This window comes from Drosophila serrata, unplaced genomic scaffold (genome assembly GCF_035046125.1).
Source record: "Drosophila serrata isolate PLE 108 unplaced genomic scaffold, ASM3504612v1 contig_8, whole genome shotgun sequence".
In the NCBI taxonomy this organism is placed as follows: Eukaryota; Metazoa; Arthropoda; class Insecta; order Diptera; family Drosophilidae; genus Drosophila; species Drosophila serrata.
In genome coordinates this window covers 511,429-533,664 of record NW_028256906.1, presented here as the reverse complement: position 1 = coordinate 533,664, position 22,236 = coordinate 511,429, and the positions used below count along the sequence as shown (strand labels likewise).

The 22,236-nt window shown below is 32.7% G+C and overlaps 1 protein-coding gene across 26 annotated transcripts in view; it reads right to left on the bottom strand.

The window, feature by feature from the left end:
• dnc (phosphodiesterase dunce) overlaps window positions 1-22,236 on the bottom strand; it is a 227,933-nt gene that overhangs the window by 5,314 nt on the left and 200,383 nt on the right. For 11 of the 26 annotated variants that reach the window (XM_086826378.1, XM_020953011.2, XM_086826429.1 and 8 more), the window contains 6 exons: window positions 11,327-11,431; window positions 9,046-9,226; window positions 7,728-7,821; window positions 1,977-2,353; window positions 1,645-1,909; window positions 1,462-1,576 (listed from right to left, as the gene is read on the bottom strand). In XM_086826378.1, the coding sequence (XP_086682504.1) occupies window positions 1,462-1,576; window positions 1,645-1,909; window positions 1,977-2,353; window positions 7,728-7,821; window positions 9,046-9,226; window positions 11,327-11,431 (1,137 nt within the window). Of the gene's footprint in view, window positions 1-1,461; window positions 1,577-1,644; window positions 1,910-1,976; window positions 2,354-7,727; window positions 7,822-9,045; window positions 9,233-11,326; window positions 11,432-12,220; window positions 12,384-15,636; window positions 16,651-22,236 lie in introns of those variants that run through there. The other 15 variants (XM_086826384.1, XM_020953012.2, XM_086826389.1 and 12 more) reach the window with 5 other exon arrangements.

Genomic DNA, 22,236 nt, shown 5'->3' with positions numbered 1-22,236 from the left:
TAATAAATCTGCTTACTCAGTTTACAAATGTAGGTTTTGTCAATTATTGTAAATTTTAACGATGTAACCCCTTATAAAATGTTGAAAAAAGTGGTAAAAATTTATTTTTCTGTCGGAGATGGCTAGATCGACTTGGATGTTGATGCTGATCAAGAATATATATGATTTATAGGATCGGAAATGACTCCTTCACTTTTTTTTAAGCATCTGACTGAAGGTGCAATACCATTTTTTAACCGATATGAACTATTGTATAAGGAAATTTTTTGGTGAAAGCAAAATGTAAAAATCTCATAACTAAGCCAAAAAGGCATAAATTTCAATTCGGAAAGCGGCAGTATGTTAATTTTTAGCAGGTTAACAAAATTGCATACTCCATTTAAAATGTGAATTTTCGGCCGATTTTTGCTAATTTTCATGATGTAACCCCTTTCCTTTTTTTACAAAAATTGGAAATTTCTGAAAAAATTTTTTTTCGGCCGGAGATGGCTTTAAAGATTCGCCTGTTGATGCTGATCAAGAATATATATGATTTATAGGGTCGGAAATGACTCCTTCACTTACTTTTAGGCTTCTGACTGAAGGTCGATTACCATTTTTTAACCGAAATTAACAATATTTTTATATGAAATTTTTCGACAAATCAAAATTTAAAAATTTCATAAGTAAGCCAAAAACGCATTAATTTCAATTCGGAAAGCGGCAGTATGTTAATTTTAAGCAGGTTAACAAAATTGCATACTCCATTTAAAATGTGAATTTTTGGCCGATTTTTGAAAATTTTAACGATGTAACCCCTTATAAAATTTTCAAAAAATTAACTAAATTTTTTTTCTGCCATATATTGGCTAGAACGATTCGACTGTTGATGCTGATAAGGAATATATATAATTTATAAGGTCGGAAATGAGTTCTTCAATGTGTTTTAAGCTTTTGACTGAAATTATAATACCAAACAAAGGTATAAAAATCTATTAAATATCTTTCATAATTATTACTACAGAAATAATTATGTATTGCGAATTTTGACTATTGTTGTTCTTTACCTATATAATTGGTGTGACTGTAGTTAATAAGAAATGATAAATATAAATAAAACAAGCTATATAGTTGTCTCTTTTAAGGTTCTAATGGAAACTTAAATGAATAAAAAAAAATGAAAATGAATGAAAATACAATAACGTAGTATATCCCCATAAATACAATTTCAAAACTATGTCATACTCATATAGGAGATTATTTTAAAGTTTTGAAGAGGCCTATATAATATCATAATTTCATATAATATATATTATTATAATATAGAATAATATATCTCTCATAGAGCTCAAATAATAACTTTAAATATCTCAACATTTAATTTTAGGTCAAAGCCACATTAATGAAAAATGACTTAACCGCATTAATGCCTTTTTATGATATGATATTTTTTTAAGCACTGTATCTTTAAAATGTACTCACTTTTGCATATTACAGAATATATCACATCCTTGATTTTGCAATAATTTAAAGGCAACAGCTAAATGATGATTTTCCAAAACAGATTCGTCATTGTACATTAATGCTAGTTCGGAACCTACAGGAAAGCAAATCATTCAACATTATTATCAATTCTCTCGAAGGATCAATGAGATAGATACTCACTTGAGTTAACCAAAAATTGATTGGTTAAACCGGGATGATCCACATCGTGTATACAAGCGGCAAACAGGGCACCGCCCACCTCAAGCGGTGTGAACACGCCCTCCAGCGCTGGAGTATTGAGTAGCACATTTGTGCTCTGGGTCACATCGGCGGCATGGAGCGAGTTGTGAAACGGATTGTCTTTGACGTAGTGGTCCTCCAGAGTAGTCATAAAGTTAAGAAAAGTTTTCGGTGGTATCATAAGACTGGTCAGTAATTCCCTACTCTGTGTTCGGAGCAAACAAAATGCATTAATTAGTGAATACAAATTTGAATTATGCACAAAGGCTCACCTGAAATATGGTGTATGCCACACAGGTAAGCGGCCGGTTGACGCTAAACTCGCCGATGCTGAATATCTGTATGCCCCAGGTGTCGAGCTCCCCGAGCAGTGTGCCCAGCTCGTTCTCCTTGGGCGTCTCCACACCAAATGTGGGCAATCGCTCGCCGGTGAAGCTATTGGTGTGCGATAGCGGTCGCTTTACGCCGCTGATCTGCGACATGGGCGGACCACGTGGTGACCGGCTACGGTTGCCATATTGCTGTCCGGTGGTTTGTCCGCCGGCGCCAACCGCACCGCCGCCACTGCCACCGCCGGCAGCTGTGGCAGCCGCATGCTCCGGATTCTCGTCCACGCGCAGCGACGGCAGGTCGAACTCCTGCTGCTTGTCTGTGGTTCACAAAAAAAAGGGGTAAAAGATATTTAGTTAATGTTAATACAATATATAATACTTATTTATTTTAAATTAGTTTAATCCAAATACTAAACTTAATACATATCACAAGAAGCAGTAGGTGCTAGGAAAAGGAAAAGGTATAGCGGATTTAGTTAAAATTGATCAAGAATTTATTATATTTATTTATTTGTATTTTATCAAGCTAAGTATAATATTAAATACTAAACTTGATATATATTTTTAACAAGAACTAGAAGAATTAAAAAACATTTTCCCTTTTTCAATCAGAGGCAAGGGTTCGGCAGACCCGTTTTTTCAGAAATAATTAAATAATTAAGGAGAATTTTCATGATATTTAAATTATTGCTAATATTATATTTATTTTAAATAAATTAATAATTACAGAAAATTTTCTTCATATTGTAATAATTGTTAATATGATATTTAATTATTTATGGGCTAATAAAGAAGGAATCAGAATCTAAGTATTGGATCATAAAATGTATTTTTAAAATGTTCATAACTAAGGCAAAAATGGATTAATTTTACTTCCCATGTTAGTTTTTGTTAGGTTAATAAATCTGCATACTCGACTTAAAATATAAAATGTGACTGATTTTTGAAAATTTTAACGATGTAACCCCTTTCATTTTTTGCAAAAAATGGAAAATTTCTGAAATTTTTTTTTTTTCGGCCGAAAAAGCTAGAAAGATTCGCCTGTTGATGCTGATCAGGAATAAGTATGATTTATGGGGTCGGAAATGATTCCTTCACTTACTTTTAAGTTTCTGACTAAAGTCTAATTATAGACTTGAACTATTTTTCCAATAAACATTAGGGACCATTTACTATTTCCCCAATTAATATTTGGACTTGCACTATTTGTTTTTCGATTAAATCTACAAATATACCCTAGTCAAATGCCCCTCTAAAGGGGGGCTCTAAAATCATCATCAACATCATCATCATCATCAACACAGTCACATTACACACATCCTTGGATGTGGGCGTTCATAGCCCCAGGATATATCAGACTACAGGACCTCGTTGACTCACTGACTGACTAAGGAGGAAGGAGGAGGGGAAAGTGTGCCATAAGAAGGCAGCTCTGCCTCCGGATAAATGTGGTAGTATGTAGAGCGAGTCCTTCAACCCTTGGATGAATTTCTCAGGGCCTTCTTGCTGGTCGCTTAAACAGCCATATAAATATTCAAGCGTTCGACGGGGCAAACAAGCAAAAACTTTTGCAGTTTCCCATTGAAAATTCCATTGCCTACATTCGAGCGCACCCCTGCCCCAAGCCGGCAGCCTCTCAAAAAAACTCAATTGTTTGTTTGAGGAGAAAGCAAATTCAAATTCCCTGTGTGCATAAATTAATATTCATTTCTAAAATTTCGAATTTGCGTTGAATTTTCTGTTCTAGTTTGGTGTATGGAAAATATACATATACATATAGGCATAAAATGCGCTAAGTTTCTATAGTTTCTATAGTTTCTATAGGGCGTGTCTGCTCAACTGTTGCGTACTTGTGAAAAAAATTAATAGGGCGTATTGTAATTCAATGTCCGTTTAGTTCGAATCAATCAATTTTATTGGCATTAAATTCGGTAATGCGGAAGCTCAAGTACGGCATAAATTAAAACGGGTTTATTAAATGGTCTATTATGTGGTTTTTAAAGAGCTAAACTAGGACACAAAAATAAATAATTTTATAGGGGAGTAAATATGCGAAGAGTGCATCTAAGATTATCAAGTAAAAATTTGAATTTTAAAGATATATACTGCTATAGGGATTTAAGAACTAATGGGGCTACTACAGTAGTTGCTACAGTGGCTTAAATAATTAAATAGTCGATAAAGAAATCAATATTTAAACGATTGTAACATATGTGCCATAAATCATTATGCTCTCAGCTCTGAATAAATAAAATGTATGAATATTTTCGGTATGGTAGTGATAACGATATTATTCTAATAATTTTAAACGATTTATATAGATTAAATCATAAATTAGAAAACAAATAAATAAACTCGCCCGAAGTATAATGTATAAAATGTATTAAACAAATCCTAGCTTAAACCAAAAACTTGCTTTATTTTTAATAAAAAAAAAAAAATACAATAAATTTCCTGCTTTTCATCGTCAAGTTCCCAATATATAAATATATATATTCCCTTGAGCTAATAAAGTTTCTAAGACAATTGGTAATATTACCCAAGGGATTTTAGTGCTTTTCTTCTGGGAAACACTTTGACATTTTCATGTGCCAAGCTCTCTATCAGCTTGACAACGCATAAATTTTCTACCAAAAATTGTTTTAGCTTTTCTCTCCCCCCGCCTCCACCTCGGCGTTTTTTACGAGTTTTCTTTTCCTGCCCGACAAAAAAAAAATAGGAGAGAAAATATTGTTAAGGAAATGTATTCACCTGATGTGTGTATTTTGCATATGTTCCGCCGATTCTGCGTCTGTTTCTGATTCAGATTCAGATTCAGATTTGGATTCCCTTTTGCTATTGCCTGTTCCTATAACGATTTCAGGTGCCGAAAGCTGTTTTCCCTTCCGTCATTTTTTTTCGAGGGATTTTCACTGTTTTTTTCACTTTCCCATTTTCTTTCTTTCTTTTTTTTTGACTTTCGAGGTCGAGGCTTCTGTTTCAAATGAAGTGTTACAAATGGACATTAGGCAGGCTGCGTGTGTGTATGTGTGGGATGTCTGTGTATGTGTGTATGTGTGTGTACCCCCCCAAATGCGATTTTATGCTTGATAAACTACGGCAACAACAAGTTAGTTGGGTTAGGCCTGAAAATTCTAGTGAAAAAGGCGGCCTTAGATCCCGAGAAGGTCACTCTTGTCCACTCGCTTCCTCTCTCTCTCCTTCTCCCCCTCTCTCTCTCTCACTGTCTCACTCCCTTTCTCCTATCTCTTTCTCTCCCCCCTCTGCCTGTCTCTTTCGCCCGGTTCAGTGAAGCAGAAATATGGACAAATGTGCAAATATGCCTGATACCCTTTCTCTTTCTTTTTTTTCTGTGCTTTCAACTCTTTTTTGTTGTTGTTGCTGCTGCCCTGGGTTGACCTAGGTGCGGCGTTTTTGTTTGTCCACGCCCCCAAAAGCATGAACAGCCGCCCCTTTAACACAGAGCGAAGAATATTAAAGAAAGGCCTTAATAGTAAAACCTATTTAAACAACAATTGGGTTCATTGATATAAATAGGTTAATCTCTAGAAATAAATATATCGTTTTATGAATTTATATAAAATATAAAGAAATATAAAACATTTAAATTTATGTAAATAAGAAGGATTAATAATAAGTACATATAAATAAATATAAATATTATGTTCTTTCAATGAAATAATTGATATCAATATATACATAAGATAATTAAACAAATAAGGAAACTAATTACGGGAATCCGAAGTATATATACCCTTGCAGTTTTTAATTGAATTGTAGGATCGAATCGAAAATCGATCAAACTAAGTATTGAATCAATATTTATCTTTATTTTTATATGCACAATTTTTTCTACAAATCAAAATTTTAAAAACTCATAACTCAGCCAAAAAAGCATTAATTTTAATTCGGAAAGCTTCCCCATGTTAGTTTTTATTAGATTAATAAATCTGCATACTCAATATAAAACTTAACAAAAATCACATTTTTATCAATTTTTGAAGTTTTTAATGATGTAACCCCTTATAAAATTTTGGAAAAAATTTCAAATTTTTTTATTCTTCCTGAGATGGTTAGATTGATTCTCCGGTTGATGCTGATCAAGAATATATATGATTTATGGGGTCGAAAATGCCTCCTTCCCAACGTTTTTACCTTCTGACTAAAATTAAAATACCCTTGCAAGGGTAAACAAATAAGTTTATACATTTCTTCATCACTCTATGATTTTACATAATTTACAAAAATAAATTCCTATCTATTATATTTTGTATAGATCCTTATATTCTCAATATTTTTCTCTCTGTGCATTCGTTCCCGAAAAATAGCTTCCATTCCTGCACGCAGTGCCACAAAGTGGCTTTGTCTTTGGACAAAGGCGGTAAGTGGGTAGCTGGAGGGGAAAATGGCTGGAAAACGGGGATCGGGAAAATCCGCAGAGGGGTTACTTTTGAACAAAAAACAAAAAAGAAGAGGGAGAGAGAGGGAGATGAAAGGGAGAGAGAAAAGGGGACGCCATGTGGGTGCGCAGAGGTCGCCGCTTGGGGGCTTGGTTCGCAGGTTAAACAATGAAATTTCCACTTCATCTGTTTTTATGCTGCTCTGCATAATTTAATTTTGCACTTTCAATCCGAAAACGCAGGAGGGATGCAGGGGGGAAATGAGGAAAACAGAGACATTCTTTCGAAATAAAGAACATCCCGAAAAATAGCAAAAATATGATGCATTTTCCAATGAAATTGGATTGAAATATTAAAAGATTTATCTTGAATTTGGTATTTAATTGTACCAAATATCTTTAAGTTTTGACAATTTTGTGTTTTTTTTGGGAGAAAGTATTCAAATTTTGATTGATTTTTGAGCGTTTTTGATATATGCCTAACTGATATATAATTAATTATATTTTATTTTTCTGCCTCTTTTCATCAGTGCCACATTAATGACTAGTTTGTAAAGGGAAAAATTAGCAAACACTTAAATTATTTTATATATTTCCAGAGTATATAATTGACGACTTGATATATTCCCGTTTTTAGCTCATTTTCTTCATTTGCATAACTTTTGCTGGCATTTTTCTGCCCTAATTTGTTGGCTCTGTAGATGGAGAAACAGAGATGGAGCCGAAGTTCGAAATGGAGATGGATGCCTGATGGCTTTGGCTACTTTAACTTTCTTCCTTCGCATTTTTCCGCCGATATGGCTAATGCGATTTTATTGCATACTTTGGTAAGCCGAATGGCAGAAAAAAAAGGGGGAAAAACTATTGTACAAAAACAACCGCCTGAAACAAATTGCAGGCAGCGAAAGTTGAAGCCGCAGAAGAACATCTTGAATAACTTTGAATTAGGGGGCGTTGTAGGGTTAATGAGGTTCATGGGGATGCTTCTGCCACTGATGATGATGATGACGACGATGGTGCGGAATAAGGGGTAAATACAATTGAAAATCCAGTTGAATCTCCAACTGATGTGGAGCGGAAATGATTCGAGTGTTGTTGGAATTGTTTGTGCAATTGTTTTGTAGGAAAAAAACAAAAAGTTTGCCATTCATCTCCATCCTTAAGTAGGTGAATCGATGCAAATTGAGACCTCGAAACTAATCTAGTTTTACGTAAATATATAGCTACAACTTAAAGCTACTTCATCTTATTTCTACCTGTATTTATTTATATATTTTAGTATCTTGACTTACCCAAAAATGTGGAACATATATATTCGGAAATCTGATTTCCCGATCTGCTGGATTCGCTAAAGTGTGACAGCTCCTTGTTGAGCATGCGTTTGAACTGAAAAGGGAAAGATTCCAGGATTTTAATTAGGTTTGTTTAAAAGTAAATTAATACAAACTCGAATTTTGGCAAAATAATTATTATATTCACACTTTTTTCTTTAAATAAAATCAAAGTTATTTAAAGCTTTTTATAAAAATAAATTCCTCTGGCTTATTTAATATAATCATCTGTATTTTTGCACACTTTTGCAGATATTTCATTTCGAAATTTCACTTTTTTCAAGTACTTTTCCCTGAAGCTTAAACATTTAAATAAACAGGTGTCTACGAGATCTCTAGAGATTAAAATGTCAGTGGAACATGGATCATGATTTTTTTTTGCAATGTTTAAGTAGCTTTCTTTATATATTATTATACACAAATATCACTGATAAGTTAACCTTCTTTTAAGGATTCAGTATTTTAATTTACTGAATGCCATTTTGATGTGAAATAAATTATATAAGATATAAATCTATATTGTATCATATCGGTATGATATTAATATTTATAATTTTAGATCTATGACTAACTATACCAAATGTATCCAATATAATTTGATAGTCATCAATATTGTTATTATTTTATGATTATCGATGTCAAGTACAATATATATTCAATTATCTACATTTTTATTGTGATATTTATGTATGTAATTTTTGATTTATTAAAGCAAATACTGTATATATTCAATATAAATTTATATTCTCCAATATCGTAATTATTTATCGAAGCAAAAACAATATGTATTAGATAATAATAAGATACATTTTCAATATAAATGTATATGGTTTAATAATAAATATATGATAGTTTTATTTATATATTTTTAATAAAAATGCGATATAGATCCTATATAAATTGATATATTGAGAATATGTTTTTGCTTCGAAACAATATGTATTAGATGATAATAAGATACATTTTCAATATAAATGTATATGGTTTAATAATAATAGTTATGATAGTTTTATTTATATATTTTTGATAAAAATACGATATAGATCCCATATAAATTGATATTCTCCAATGTATAGATTTAGATTTATAGAGTATTTACTATATACTATATTTAGAACCAATTACGATATAGATTCAATATAAATTGATATTCTTTAATATCTTGATAATACTTATATATTCATTTATAAATTTTAAAGATTCCAGCCTAGTTCGAGTATTAGATTGATTCTAAAATCTCAAATCGATCGATTGATCTATCAATCAATATCAAACTCACCTTAAGCGAGGCCATGTCGGAGACACTGCGATGGGTCTGGATAGTCTCCAGCTGGTCGAGGCACCAGTCCAGCTCCTCGATGGTGTCGGTGGCCAAGCGGGTGTATGCCTCCTCGCCCTGCGACAGAGGGACGCCCGCCGGATTGGTGGAGCGGGCAGCCGACGAGGATTGCGTTGGCCGCCTGGATCTTGGTTGATTAATACACGATTTTTCCACACACACACACACACACGCACACACACAAAGAGGGTGTAGAGTGGGGAGAGGGGAGGTTTGGGGGAGTTACAAAGGAGTACAAACAAACAAACAAACAAACGAAATAAACAAACAATCAAACAAAAGGAACCATCAAACAATTGAACAAACATTGAAGGGAGCGCAAATGGAAAAGCGATTGGAAATGCAAAAATTAATGACAAATGATAGGGTGATAATTAAGGAATATATAATATATTTATATATATATATATGGGAGGTGGGAGGCGGGATGTGGTGTGTTTATATTTTTTAATTTTATTGACGTAGGCATGGTGTGTGGTGAGAAGAACACAACATTTAGATTTTTTGTTGGTGATTTTTTTTTTTGCAAAACGTTTGCACACACATATACACATATATGCAAAAATTGGTTAAATGAAAGAGAGAGAGCGTTAGAAAGAGAGAGAGTAAGAGAGAGAGAGAGCGAGAGAGAGCGGAAGAGAGAGAGAGAGAAAAATATTTATATTTTGTGAACAAAATTGCTTGTCTTTTGTAATTGAATTTTTTACTTTTGAGGGCTTTTTGTTTTGTTTTTTTTTTAATATTTACAGCAGTCTCTGCCATGGTCAGGAGCAGGGGCGGGGGCGGGTCTTTTTCGGGGCCTAATGGGTGTTAAGGTTATTAGGTGTTAAGGGTTAACATTCAATACACAAACCCATTTCCCCCAAGATATATATATTTATTATGTACATTTAGCATGCATTTCCCAGGGTTTTCATTATATATATATATAAAAAAAAATAGATTTTTAGTTAAATTATTTTAGAATTATACGGTCACTTCAATTTAATTAAATTTTTTGATTATTGAATATTCGGTAGACAAAACATCTAAATTGTTAGACCAGAATCCCACAGATAATTATTATTATTATTTCAGTTGAAGAGATGTACTATATTTTTATTATTACTTCACATTTATATCCATTGTAAAGTATTGTTTTAAAAGTATTCATTATTTAGTATTCATTTCTAAAAATTGAAAAGTATCCAAATTGTTAGACCATAATTAAAAGTATTATTCGTACAATCAAAAAATTGAAATTCCCATTTAAATTATTTGTTTCATTTGTGTGGCATTTAGTTCTTAAATCAATTATTTTTTTGATCAGTGTTTCTTATACTTAAAGAGGGGGAAATGGTTTAAAACGTCGAGAATTGGTGGTTAGTCACATGTCAAACAATCAACCGGCGAACAATAAACAATAAACAATAACCAGAAAACCCAAGTATTTCCCGGTTGAACAAACCCAATAAAAAAATACAGAAAAGTGTTGCTTTTTGGAAAATTGACACAACCGAAACATGGTTCCCCTCTCTAATTTTAAATTCTGTGCCAGATCTATACAAGTGTATATATGTATGTATGTTTTATATATATTTTCTTTTTTGTTTTTTGTGGAATAGATTTCTTTTTTTGGCCTACTTGTTTTCTATATATATTTTTTGGCACGTTTCGCTGAAGGGGTAAGCACCTTCAACCTTTTTGCAAAGGGTTATTTTTCACAGATTTCTCTTATTCTTTTTTCGACATATATGTATATCTCTTTATTTATCCATCTATATTTTTGTTTTTATTTTTTATTTTCCATTTTTCTATTTCTGGTTATTGTGTGGCTATAGGTGTCTCGGTGACTGTGTGTCATTGTGTTGTTGTTTGTTGTTCGCTGGTTTTGATTAATTAAAGTGTGAGACAACAAAAAACACACCAAAGAGCACGAAAGAGCGGGACAGAGCCAGTCGGTTAGAGAGAGAGAGAGAGAGGTACAGAGAGACATAGGGGGAGTGAGTGGGTTAAAGCGAGCAAAGAGCAGGCAGCACACATAGGGGTTAAAAGGGGGGATTAAAAACAGAGTGAGATTTCAGTACTTTTTTGTATTTTCTTTAGCTTTTTTTTTTGGGTCAAGTACATCTCTCATGGTACACAAACAAATTGAAAGTCTCCGGGGGCAGGGGGCAGAGGGGCTGGGGACGGGGTCGGGGCTTAGGGGGGGGGGGGGTCACAGGGGTCACAATACACTTACTTGTTTGATGCTGGAACATTTGTCAGACTTAATAAATTGTTGCGCACTGAACGTAAACTGGCTAAAATTTGGGCGAAAGGCGTCACAATGAGATCCTCGCCATGGCTGTAAGCAAAAATTAATGAAAAACAAATTAAAATATAAAATAAAATATGTAAATTTATTAGTTACAATATTTATATTTATATATTATAATATATTAATGCATATTTATGGGCTTAGGCGAAAGGGAAACCCAAAAGCAACAGGAGACGAATATGTAAAGACATGCAATAATCACAAAAAAGGATATATTTATAATATACCACCTGAATTTATTTATAATTGTTATAAAAATTATAAATATACACTCTTAACAATCTCTTAAATATTAAATACATTACAAAAGCATTCTGCGTAAAATATAAACATTAAAGAAAGAATATAATGGAACCCAGTAATTTTTTATAGCCTCAGCTTAAAAACAGGGTTTGAGCCTTGACTAAATGCCAGTGCAAGCGAGATGGATATACAAGTTTGCAATTTTATTGGCAAATAACTTGCATTATTTTTAACCCATTGTTATATATTCAACCAAAAAGTTAATAATATACCTTTTTCAAAATTAATTTAATTATAATTGTGATATAATATATATATTATATATATATATACAACTTTCTAAAAATTAATTATTTTTACTTAAGGAAATTTAAATGCATGGGAAAATATCTACTACAGTATGCTCTGGAAATGCCTTCAATATTATGTCTTATACCAAAAGTGCCACAACAAAAATAACTAAATACATTTGTAGTTTATATATTTATATATATCCAAATTATTTACAATCTTTGGCATATTGGAAAGTGTGTTTGGAAATCTACAAAGCTCAATTAAGGAAAAATCGCTTACATTGAACAAATACTAGTTTCGGAAGAACTTTGATGCATTGCCAAAAACACAGCGAAAACAAGACCATAAATAACATCAAGAATTTCCAAAGCGAAAAATTTTGTCTAATTTATTAATTTATTTAAATTAAATTTTTTTTTAATTTTGCCTGTGGGAGTGCGTGTGTTTGACATTTATTTTGACTAGAATTTAAATGGCAAAATGTTGTGGAGAATTGGAAAGAAATCAACAAACATATACAAATACACAAAAAAAAAGGTCAGTGAATGTCCTTAACGCACACACCTACACACACTCGTGTATATATATATATTTCTCATATATATATATATATATAAAGGACGCCATGGCGACGGCCAAGTTTCTGTTTCTATCCTCTTCCATTTTTATTTTGGCAATTGAAAATTCCACAGAAATTGTGGAAAGCACACACACACACACACAAATATAGGAGAAAATTCGGGTCTGGGAGGACACCGGGACATTTTTTTAGGGGACTTTAGTGGGTGGAGAGGCGGTGTTCTCAGGCAAAAAATGCCTCCTCGGAATTTTCGCGCTGTGTGCCAAAAATAAAACAAAAGGAACCCGAAAAATTAACGAGAAAGCGAAAATCGAAATGAACACAAAAAAAAAGTTGACAAACAAAAAATGGCATAAATTAATAATAATAAAAAATAAAACGCTTAATACATATAGATGACTATACATTGCACACACACAAAAACACAATGGCAGTGATATCACAAATTAAGCAGGGCGCCAAGGAATTTAAAGTAATTGGGAAAAGGGTTTAAATAAATAGTCAAAGGTTTTTTATGTTAGGGAAATTTAAGAAATAAAATGCATTTCCCATTGAAAATATTTCAAAACAAGAAAAAAACTAATTTTGGGAAGCCGTAGTTTGTAAACCTTTGCAGATTGCAATTGCAATAATAATTAAACTTAAAATATTCGAATTCTTTGGCTGTATATTTATCAATATATTTATATGACCATCAAGGTTTAAAAATTGCATAACTCAGTCAAAACAGCCTTAATTTAAATTCGGAAAGCTGTTCTATGTTAGTTTTTAATAGGTTAACAAATCTGCATACTCCATTAAAAATATTTAAAAATTCCAATTTTTGTCAATTTTTGAAAATTTTAACGATGTAATCCCTTATAAAATTTGAAAAAATTTCAAACAATTTTTTTTCTTCCGGAGATAGCTAGATCGATTTGCCTGTTAATGCTGATCAAGAATATATATGATTTATGGGGTCGAAAATTATTTCTTCACATAGTTTTAAGCTTCTGACAGAAATTTGAATACCCTGAAAGGGTATGAATAAGTCTTCAAGAATTGTTGATTCAGGAACATCATAAAATGAATTTTCCAAATAAAAATATATAGTAAAATATATTAACATGACCTTCAGATTAAATAATCTTTCCCTTGTACAAAAACTTTAATTTAAATTTAAGCAAACACCTTAAACAGTTTTTTTTAAACCAGTAATTAATCTTTGCAGTTAGGCTAAAATCCCTTTTTTATTTATTTTTATTTTTTATAAATTATTTGACACGTTATAGCTAATTTTGTCACTCATTTTCCACTCAGCCAAATTGCCAGACAATGAAAATCAGTCAAAATAAATAAATAAAAGGCAATTTCCCTGCATGAAGCAGAGAAAATAATTAAGAATTCTGCCATTGAGGCGGCTTTTAACGCATGTAAAATTGACCTCCTTTGCGGCCATAAATACAAATAAAAAAAATAAAAAATAATATTAAATTAACAAAAAGAAGTACAAAAGAAAAAATAACACAACAGCACCATGCTTTCTGTTGTGGTTTTGTTTTCACTTATATTATATATTTTTCCCCGCACTTCTTTCAACGCTTGTTTGCTCAACAGATTTTCACATTTTGTTTTCATGATTTTTGGCACGTCGCATATAGCATGAATATCGGCCAGTTGTGACAGACATTATCCATCGATGACCGCAAATGCAGTGCCACAATTGAATTGGGATCATTCACCCGCGGGAAAAACTCCGGGAAATCTTGCTCCCTCATATTGATTGGTTTTGTATTTGTATTTCCACTTATTTGTCATTCTTTTTTTTAAATTTATTTATTATTTTCTTTAGTCTTTCGCCATCGCCATTTCGATTTATTAATATTGCGACGCATTTTCAACACGCCTCCCAGGTCCCAAAAATATAGCCTCTTTAGTTGAAAAACATAGTGACTCATTGCTATTAAAGGTGTGTGAATTTGAATCTGAATTTGAATCTTAAACTAAAATTATTTAGCAAATTAAGTGAGGAAAATCTTTAGGAAAATGCCAAAGAAATGTGTCACAGGAATATCCATTTCCGAAAAACATTCAATTTGCAGCAAGTAATTTGTGGTTTTAATTACCTTTCACTTTCATTTCTCAAATATTTACGGGGGAAGTAACATTTCAATTTCTATGCTAGGGAAATTCTTAATAAATTTCTGCAATTTTTCCTAAATTTCTTGAATTGAAATTGTATTTATTAAAAGCCAAATGACAAACTCATATTCTTGATAATTGATACAAATGGTTTTGCTTATAAACAATTAGTCCTAAAAACTTGTGAAACATCAAACCAAAATAATAATAAATGAAAATTCCCAGAATTTTTTGTCACTAGAAAGAAAGTGATTTGCTTTCAAAGATTTAAAAGAAGGGTGGAAAAGCGAAGAGGAAAGTTTCTCAGACATTTGCTTTAAAATAGTTTTTGTAAAGTATTTAAACTAGTTCTAATTGGGTTTTCACTGAAATTTTCTTTAAAAACCATTAACACTTATTATAGTTATAATTCCTTTTGTTTTCTGACACTACTTGAGAAGATTTTTATATATTCTTTTAAGTAGAATACAGTTATTAGTTTTAATAAGTTTTTCACTGAAAGTTTTATATATTTTGGAACGTTTTATATATTTTCTTAAGACCAGAAATGACTAGTTCTAGTAAATTTATCTTTTTAAAGCCATTAATAGTTTTAGTTTCATTTATTTCTACTTAGAAATTCCTCAATTTTGTGCCAATTAAAATGTTAAATAAATAAGGCAGAGAGCGGAGATGAGCCAAGTCGAACCAATATATATTGACATGAAAATATTTGTGAATTTGTGAATATTTGGATACCGCCATAGATCATAATTAATGAAAGCATATAGAAGACACGCTGCTTTGCTGAACATGAAGCATAAGGCAGCTTGTTTGGTGTCATTAAATTGGAATATAAATATATATATACGAGCATATATTTCGATCTCGCGGACACGTATGGGAACTATTTTTGAGAGCTGGTCAGGGGGCCCATAAAAGGCCCTGACAGATCGGTCAGATATATATACAAATATATACATATACTTGAAGATAAATATTTATGATCCTTTACCTGCGATGTGACTTGATCGAGAACATATTATCCCGATCGGCGAGAATTGTCACTGCCAGATCGTCCTGCAGAATCGAGGGTATCATATTGAAGAAACTGTGCACTCGAGGCAAAGACTGCGACGAGGCCGAATTTTTGTTTAGCATTATTTTAATTTTGTTTTTTTTTACACACTTAAAAACACGACAAAAAAAAATATAAACCTAATAAAAAATAATAAAGATAACTGTTGGCCCCCTGGGGCCCACTGAGAGAAATATCTTTTCGAACTTTAAGGTCACAAAAGAACACTAATATCTCCTGGAAATTTATGTATTTATATTTAAAAGTTTATTTCCAGAGTTGTAACAATTGTTTGGTCTCTTAATTTGTTTGTTTTTGTATTTGTATTTTATTTATTTATCTTTTGTTAATTTAAATTTGATTTTTCCACGAGCGCACGATGACCGAGAATGAAGCGCGTCCCGCGAAAATACAGAAAATACAGAATCCAAACACACAAATCCACAAAAGTGAAAAAGAAAAATTATAGTAGACGAAGCACGAGAGAGAGAGCGAGGGAGAGGGAGGGGGACAGATGGACGAGAAGAGTGAGGAGTGGGTCAGAGAAAGAGAGAGAAGAGCAGAGTAGAGAGAGAGAGAATCAGCGAGCAGCTGAGAAACAAATTATATTCAACTTAAAAAATATAAATATTTCTTCTCGCTTTTCTGTGTGTGTGTGTTTATGTCATTTTCGAAATGATGAAAATGTGTGTGTTTTTCTTATTTTAATTTCCATTTTCGTTGTTGTTGTTTTTTTGTATTTAAATTTTTTGCTTGCTGTTCGTCTTCATCAGGCAACAACAAACACATTTGCTCAATAATTGAAATACAGGGTGAAGGGTAAATAATAAAATAATTATAAATTTCCAAAAAAAAATATATATATTTATATATATATAGAAGGGTTTTATTTTGTACGGTTTATAAATTAAGCAATTAAAGGCTTTTGAAAATCCATTGACAAGTTTAATAAGTAAAACCCTTTTAGTTTCTAAAGATTTGGACTAATAAAATTGTTAAGCTAATCAATTGATTTAATTTAATAATTTTACTGATATATTTAACTCATAAAACAAGCCTTAAATATTTTATAAGTATTTCAAAGTCAAAATTGTTGATTCTTTGCCTCAAAATATTAGCTCATTCCTATATTTTAAGTAGAAATTATTCCCTAAAAGCCTAATTCATAACTTTACCATATTTTATAATGCAAATTTACAGCTTAATAATGTCTTTAAATAATTTAATTTTATGTCTCTAAGGAAGTAGAGTCACCCTGTAAAACCTGCGTCCTTGCTTGGCACTTCATCATCATCATCATCATTGCCATTCAGCATCCCGGCCAGAATCATTATCATCATCATTATCGTGGCGATTATTATTCGGAATGAGAGAGAGAGAGATGTAGCTACCTCCGCTAGCAAAGCTCAAATAATTTAATTTTCATTTGCAGTGTGTGCCTTTGCCGCCCCTCTAGTTTGTATTTTTGTACACACTACACACTACACACACACAACAAACACACAAGCCCCTCACTTACCTACGCTAATGTTTAATAAATTCTCTGCCTCTCTATAGCTCTCTCTATCTCTTTCTCTGTATTTTTCTCCTCTCTCCCTCTCTCTGGCTTGCTGGCTGCCTTCAATTGGCATTTTAGTTGGCACTTTGCTGCTTGTTTCTTGTTAGTATTAATAATTTTAGTTGCTGTTGTTGTTGTTTTTGTTTTTGTTATTGCTGCTGATGCTGCAGCTGTTGGCATTTGATTAACGCTCATTAGCGTTCAACAACAACAACAACAACTCGCACATCAATTTTTAAATACAGCAATTATTTTAATATCTTTTCGCATGATAGAAAGAAAAATAGCCAAAGATTAAGAGAGAGAGAGAAAAAACACCGAAAGAATAGGAAAGGTTGTTCTTATTCAAAGAAAATGTATTAATGAATATAAGAACTTCAAAATTAATATAATAATTGAATGATGAATATAAGAAATAATTAAATAATATAAGAAATAAATCAATAATATAATAATAAAATAAATAATCATATAAATAATTAAATAACCGAATAAATAAAAAGTTTATATAATAAAAAAGTCAATAAAACAAGAAATTAAATACATTTTGTTTAAGTAACTTAAGTGATTTAAAATCTCTAAATAGCTTAAAGGGTCACACCCCAGGACAAGATAAGATAAATTACGATATGATAAGACACGTAGCTGATTCACTCAAAATGAGAATTATATACTTTTTCAACAATATATTAAAATCCTATATTCCGCAATCATACAAAATAAGCACAATTATACCAATACATAAACAAGGTGCTGACAAAACCATGACTGAATCGTACAGACCTATCTCTCTCAACCCATGCTTGTCTAAAACCCTCGACAAGATAATCTCAAAACGGCTATGGTGGTTTGCAACAAGTAACAAACTACTAAATAGCCGTCAACTGGGATTTAAAAAGGGAAAATCTGTTATGGACTGTCTGCTATACACAGACGCTCTAATTAGCAGAGCCCTCTCTGGAAAAAGACACATATCCATCTTATCTCTTGACTTTGCAAAAGCATTCGAAAAAATAGGATTACATACCATCATTAATCAGTTGTCGGAATGGGGCTGTGGACCATTGATAATCAGATATGTGATTAACTTCATGTCAAACAGAAAAATCAGAGTTCGGGCCAATAATAACACCTCAAGGATACACCCACTCCACAATGGCATTCCACAAGGATCTCCACTCTCTGTAATTCTCTTTCTCATTGCGTTCAACAGTCTCTCAGATATAATCGACAAGCACAAGGAACTTCAACACACAGCTTATGCAGACGACTTCAACATCTTAATACCATTAAAAAAAGACAAAAACATTTCAATCAACCTCGATACACTCTTTGCTGAAATCAATGAGTGGTGCCAAAAATCCGGAGCTATGCTTTCAATCTCAAAATGCAAACATATTCACATTTGCCGGAAAAAACAATGTTCATGCCAGGTCTCTACACAATCCACAATTATTAACACAGTTAACGAACTCACCATTCTAGGTCTATCTTTCAATAAAAAATACAATTTCAAACCCCATATTACTAAACTACACAAGTCACTACAGAAATCATCGAACATAATTAAATGCCTTTCCAACGGAAAATATAACAGCCACCCCAACACCCTAATCCAAATCGTCAAAAGTCTATGCATTTCCAAAATTGATTATGCTCTACCGATATATGGTAACTCCCCGAAATCACTAATAAAACCAATTAAAACCTTAATTAATTCACTCCTACGAACGTCTCTGGGAGCCTTCTGTTCTACACCCACTTTCAATTTATACCTAGAAGCAAATATTGAACCAATAGATAACAGAATCGACCACTTAAAAACAAAAACAATCAACACTATTATCCACGCAAACGACACCCCTCTAAGGCAAATCATTCACCGGATTACCAAAAATAAAACAAAAAAATATCGATCCTCCGCCGTCAACCACTGCATTAATCTTGGCTTAAAGCTCGGATTCCCCACCTCTCTTCCCCATAAGCCAAAACCATCATGTCCACCCTGGTTTCTGGATACCAACCAGATAGATACCCGACTAAGCCGAGTAAAAAAATCAGACACCAACAAGGACATATTTGTCAAACAATTTCTGGAAATCAGACACCAGCTTATTAGCAAAAATTTCACGCTTCTGTTCACAGATGGATCCTTGAGTAAGGAAATAATTGGCTTTGCGATAACGACAGAAGAGGAAATACTGAAACAAGCTATCCTTCCAAGTTACTCATCTGTATTTACAGCCGAGGCGATTGCTATCCTTGAAGCCATCAAAATAGCAGTCAAGACAAGAGGGAAATTTTGCATCTGCTCAGACTCCCTATCCACATTGGAAGCACTTGCAAACATAAACAATTCCAACTTTTACGTATCATATATCCGCGACCTTCTGCTAAGACACAAAAACAAAATCAAGCTCTTATGGGTCCCCAGCCACGTCGGAATCAAAGGCAACGATAAAGCCGATACAGCAGCAAAAGAAGCGACCAACGCTCCACTACTAACAATGCCAAATGTTAACCGTGGAGACATCAACAATCAAATAAAAATCGACACGCTAAAACTTAAGCCTAAAATATTGCAGAAATCATCGCAGTGGTATCAACAAATTAACCCAGATGCCCTAAGCATAGCTGACTACATACAAACCTTCAACCTACCTAGAAGAGAGATCACCAAAATAATCCGTCTTCGACTCGGCCACACCAGGCTCACCCACGAACATCGCTTTTCACAACCACCAAACGATCAGTGCCAGCTCTGTAACAACGAAAAAATATCAATCTCCCATATCCTTAACGACTGTCCAGCACTTCAAACACATAGATCAAACTTCCCAAACATTAAACTTACTGATCAGTTATTCAACCCTAATTTTGCTAACATCCAATTAATTCTTAATTTCCTCAAATCAGCAAATCTTTTACACCGTATATAAACCAATCACTTTCCTCATAAAATATCTGTCATTTGTTACTTGTAAATAATCCATGTGCAATTAACTGTTAATACATTTATAAGATCCCTCTATATTTATTTAACCAAATCATGTAAACCTTATTCCGGCCGAAAATCTCCGCTGTTATGGCCGATCCCTGTAGCCTAAGTTTGTAACTTCTGCCTACAGTGTACAAAATAAAATAAAATAAAAATAAAATCTTAATACTTTTGAATAAGTAAAAATTAAAATAAGATTTGAAGTAAACAAAAATCAGATCTCCTAGAAATCCCATTTAATTACATAAATTTTTCTTCTCTGCACTTTCGTTTATTATTACAAGACTTCTATTAATAATTTTGTACTTGCAAATTTCTGTACGTTACACAGACATACATATATATATATATAGAGAAAGAGATGTGCCACTTAAGCTGATAACTGGGTAATATGGGGCACACATTACTCATACGCAGCGTGCGCCAAACTCAACAGAACAGAGCTCTGATTTCACATTTCGCCCAAACAGTGCAACCTCCCACAGAGTGTCGCCGCCTTTAATGCATTGACCGTTGTGACTGACTGACTGACTGACTGACTGATAGAGTGACTGATTGACTGACCGACTGACTGATTGACTGACTAAAGCAAACGATTGTAGTGACTATAGAACGCTCCCCGTGGCTGACTGCCTCGTAAACAAAAGAGCTCCTTCGGTCGAATGCCTCAACATTTGGGAATAAACACTCGTCGGGGATGATGAGAGTGCAGTTGGAGATTTATGGGATTTGTGCAATCAAACAGTTTCTAAACACATTTCATATGAGCTGCCTTGAGATAGCGAGAGAGAGAGAGAGAGACTGCGATTTAGTCTGGACGAGAACAGCTTGAGATGATCATTAAAATGGCTTAATAAAACGAGTTCTCTTGAGTTAAACAGTTTTTTTCAGGATTTCTTAGGGGAATTATAAGAAATATATCTGAGTATAATATATCGGACTCATCGTTCTTATAAAATATTAAATATTCCCTTAAGTTAAGGTACTTTTCCTGGTTTACTTTCGTTTAATTTGGGGTTTATTTGGGAGCTTTTTTGACTTGACTTCAAATTTATTTGGGCTTGTGTTTTTTTGATATATTTTTCTGTTTAATATAAGGTTTATTTAGGGTTAAATTACGTTAATTCCGATTTTATTTAAATTTTATTTGGTTGCCTATTGGCTTATTCCTTATTGGGACCGTATCATGGAAGACTGCACTTTGGGTACTTGCAGCCTCCTGATATTAAAGCACTTAATTTGCATTTCACTTTTGGCTTGGCACAGAGCTACCACCCTACCTCCCCACCTCCCTACCTCCCCTCCTTCTGGCATTTCCATTTCCATTTCCATGCCGCACATCGTGCTATAAAAATGTCTATTTTTTTCACTGCTCCTGGGTGTGAATGACAAATCTGCAATGTGCAATGCATTTTCATATATATATCTACATACTCGTATATACATATATATATCTATAACTGAGTATATAAAAGTGAGCCGCCTGCACATGTGTGCAGTATATATATATAAATATATATATTAAGGCTAAAATTATGTGCCCGCAATCACGATGGCTCTTCTCACACACTCTCAACGCACACTTACACTGAGAAAAGATATATGAGATTCTTGCAGGAATTGTAATAAATTGAATAAATATGTTAAAGATATATGCTTGCTTGTGTAATTGTACTTGTAAAAGGGATTATGTTGCGGAATCTTCTATTAAGTCTAATATTTTGCTAGGATTGTCTTGAATAGATTTAAAATTTCTTTTAAACACATTTATTTATATATTAATTTATTAATATAAACAAATAGTTTTTGCATTTATTTGAAACTGTGATTATTTTATTTTAATTCTAGAGTGATAGATACTACTAAGATATAATACTTTACTAAAATACTTTCAAGAACTTTCAAAACAAATCCTAAATATATGTGTCGAAGTGCTCGATAATTTAATATTAAGTTCAACATTGTATGCTAAGCTTAATTT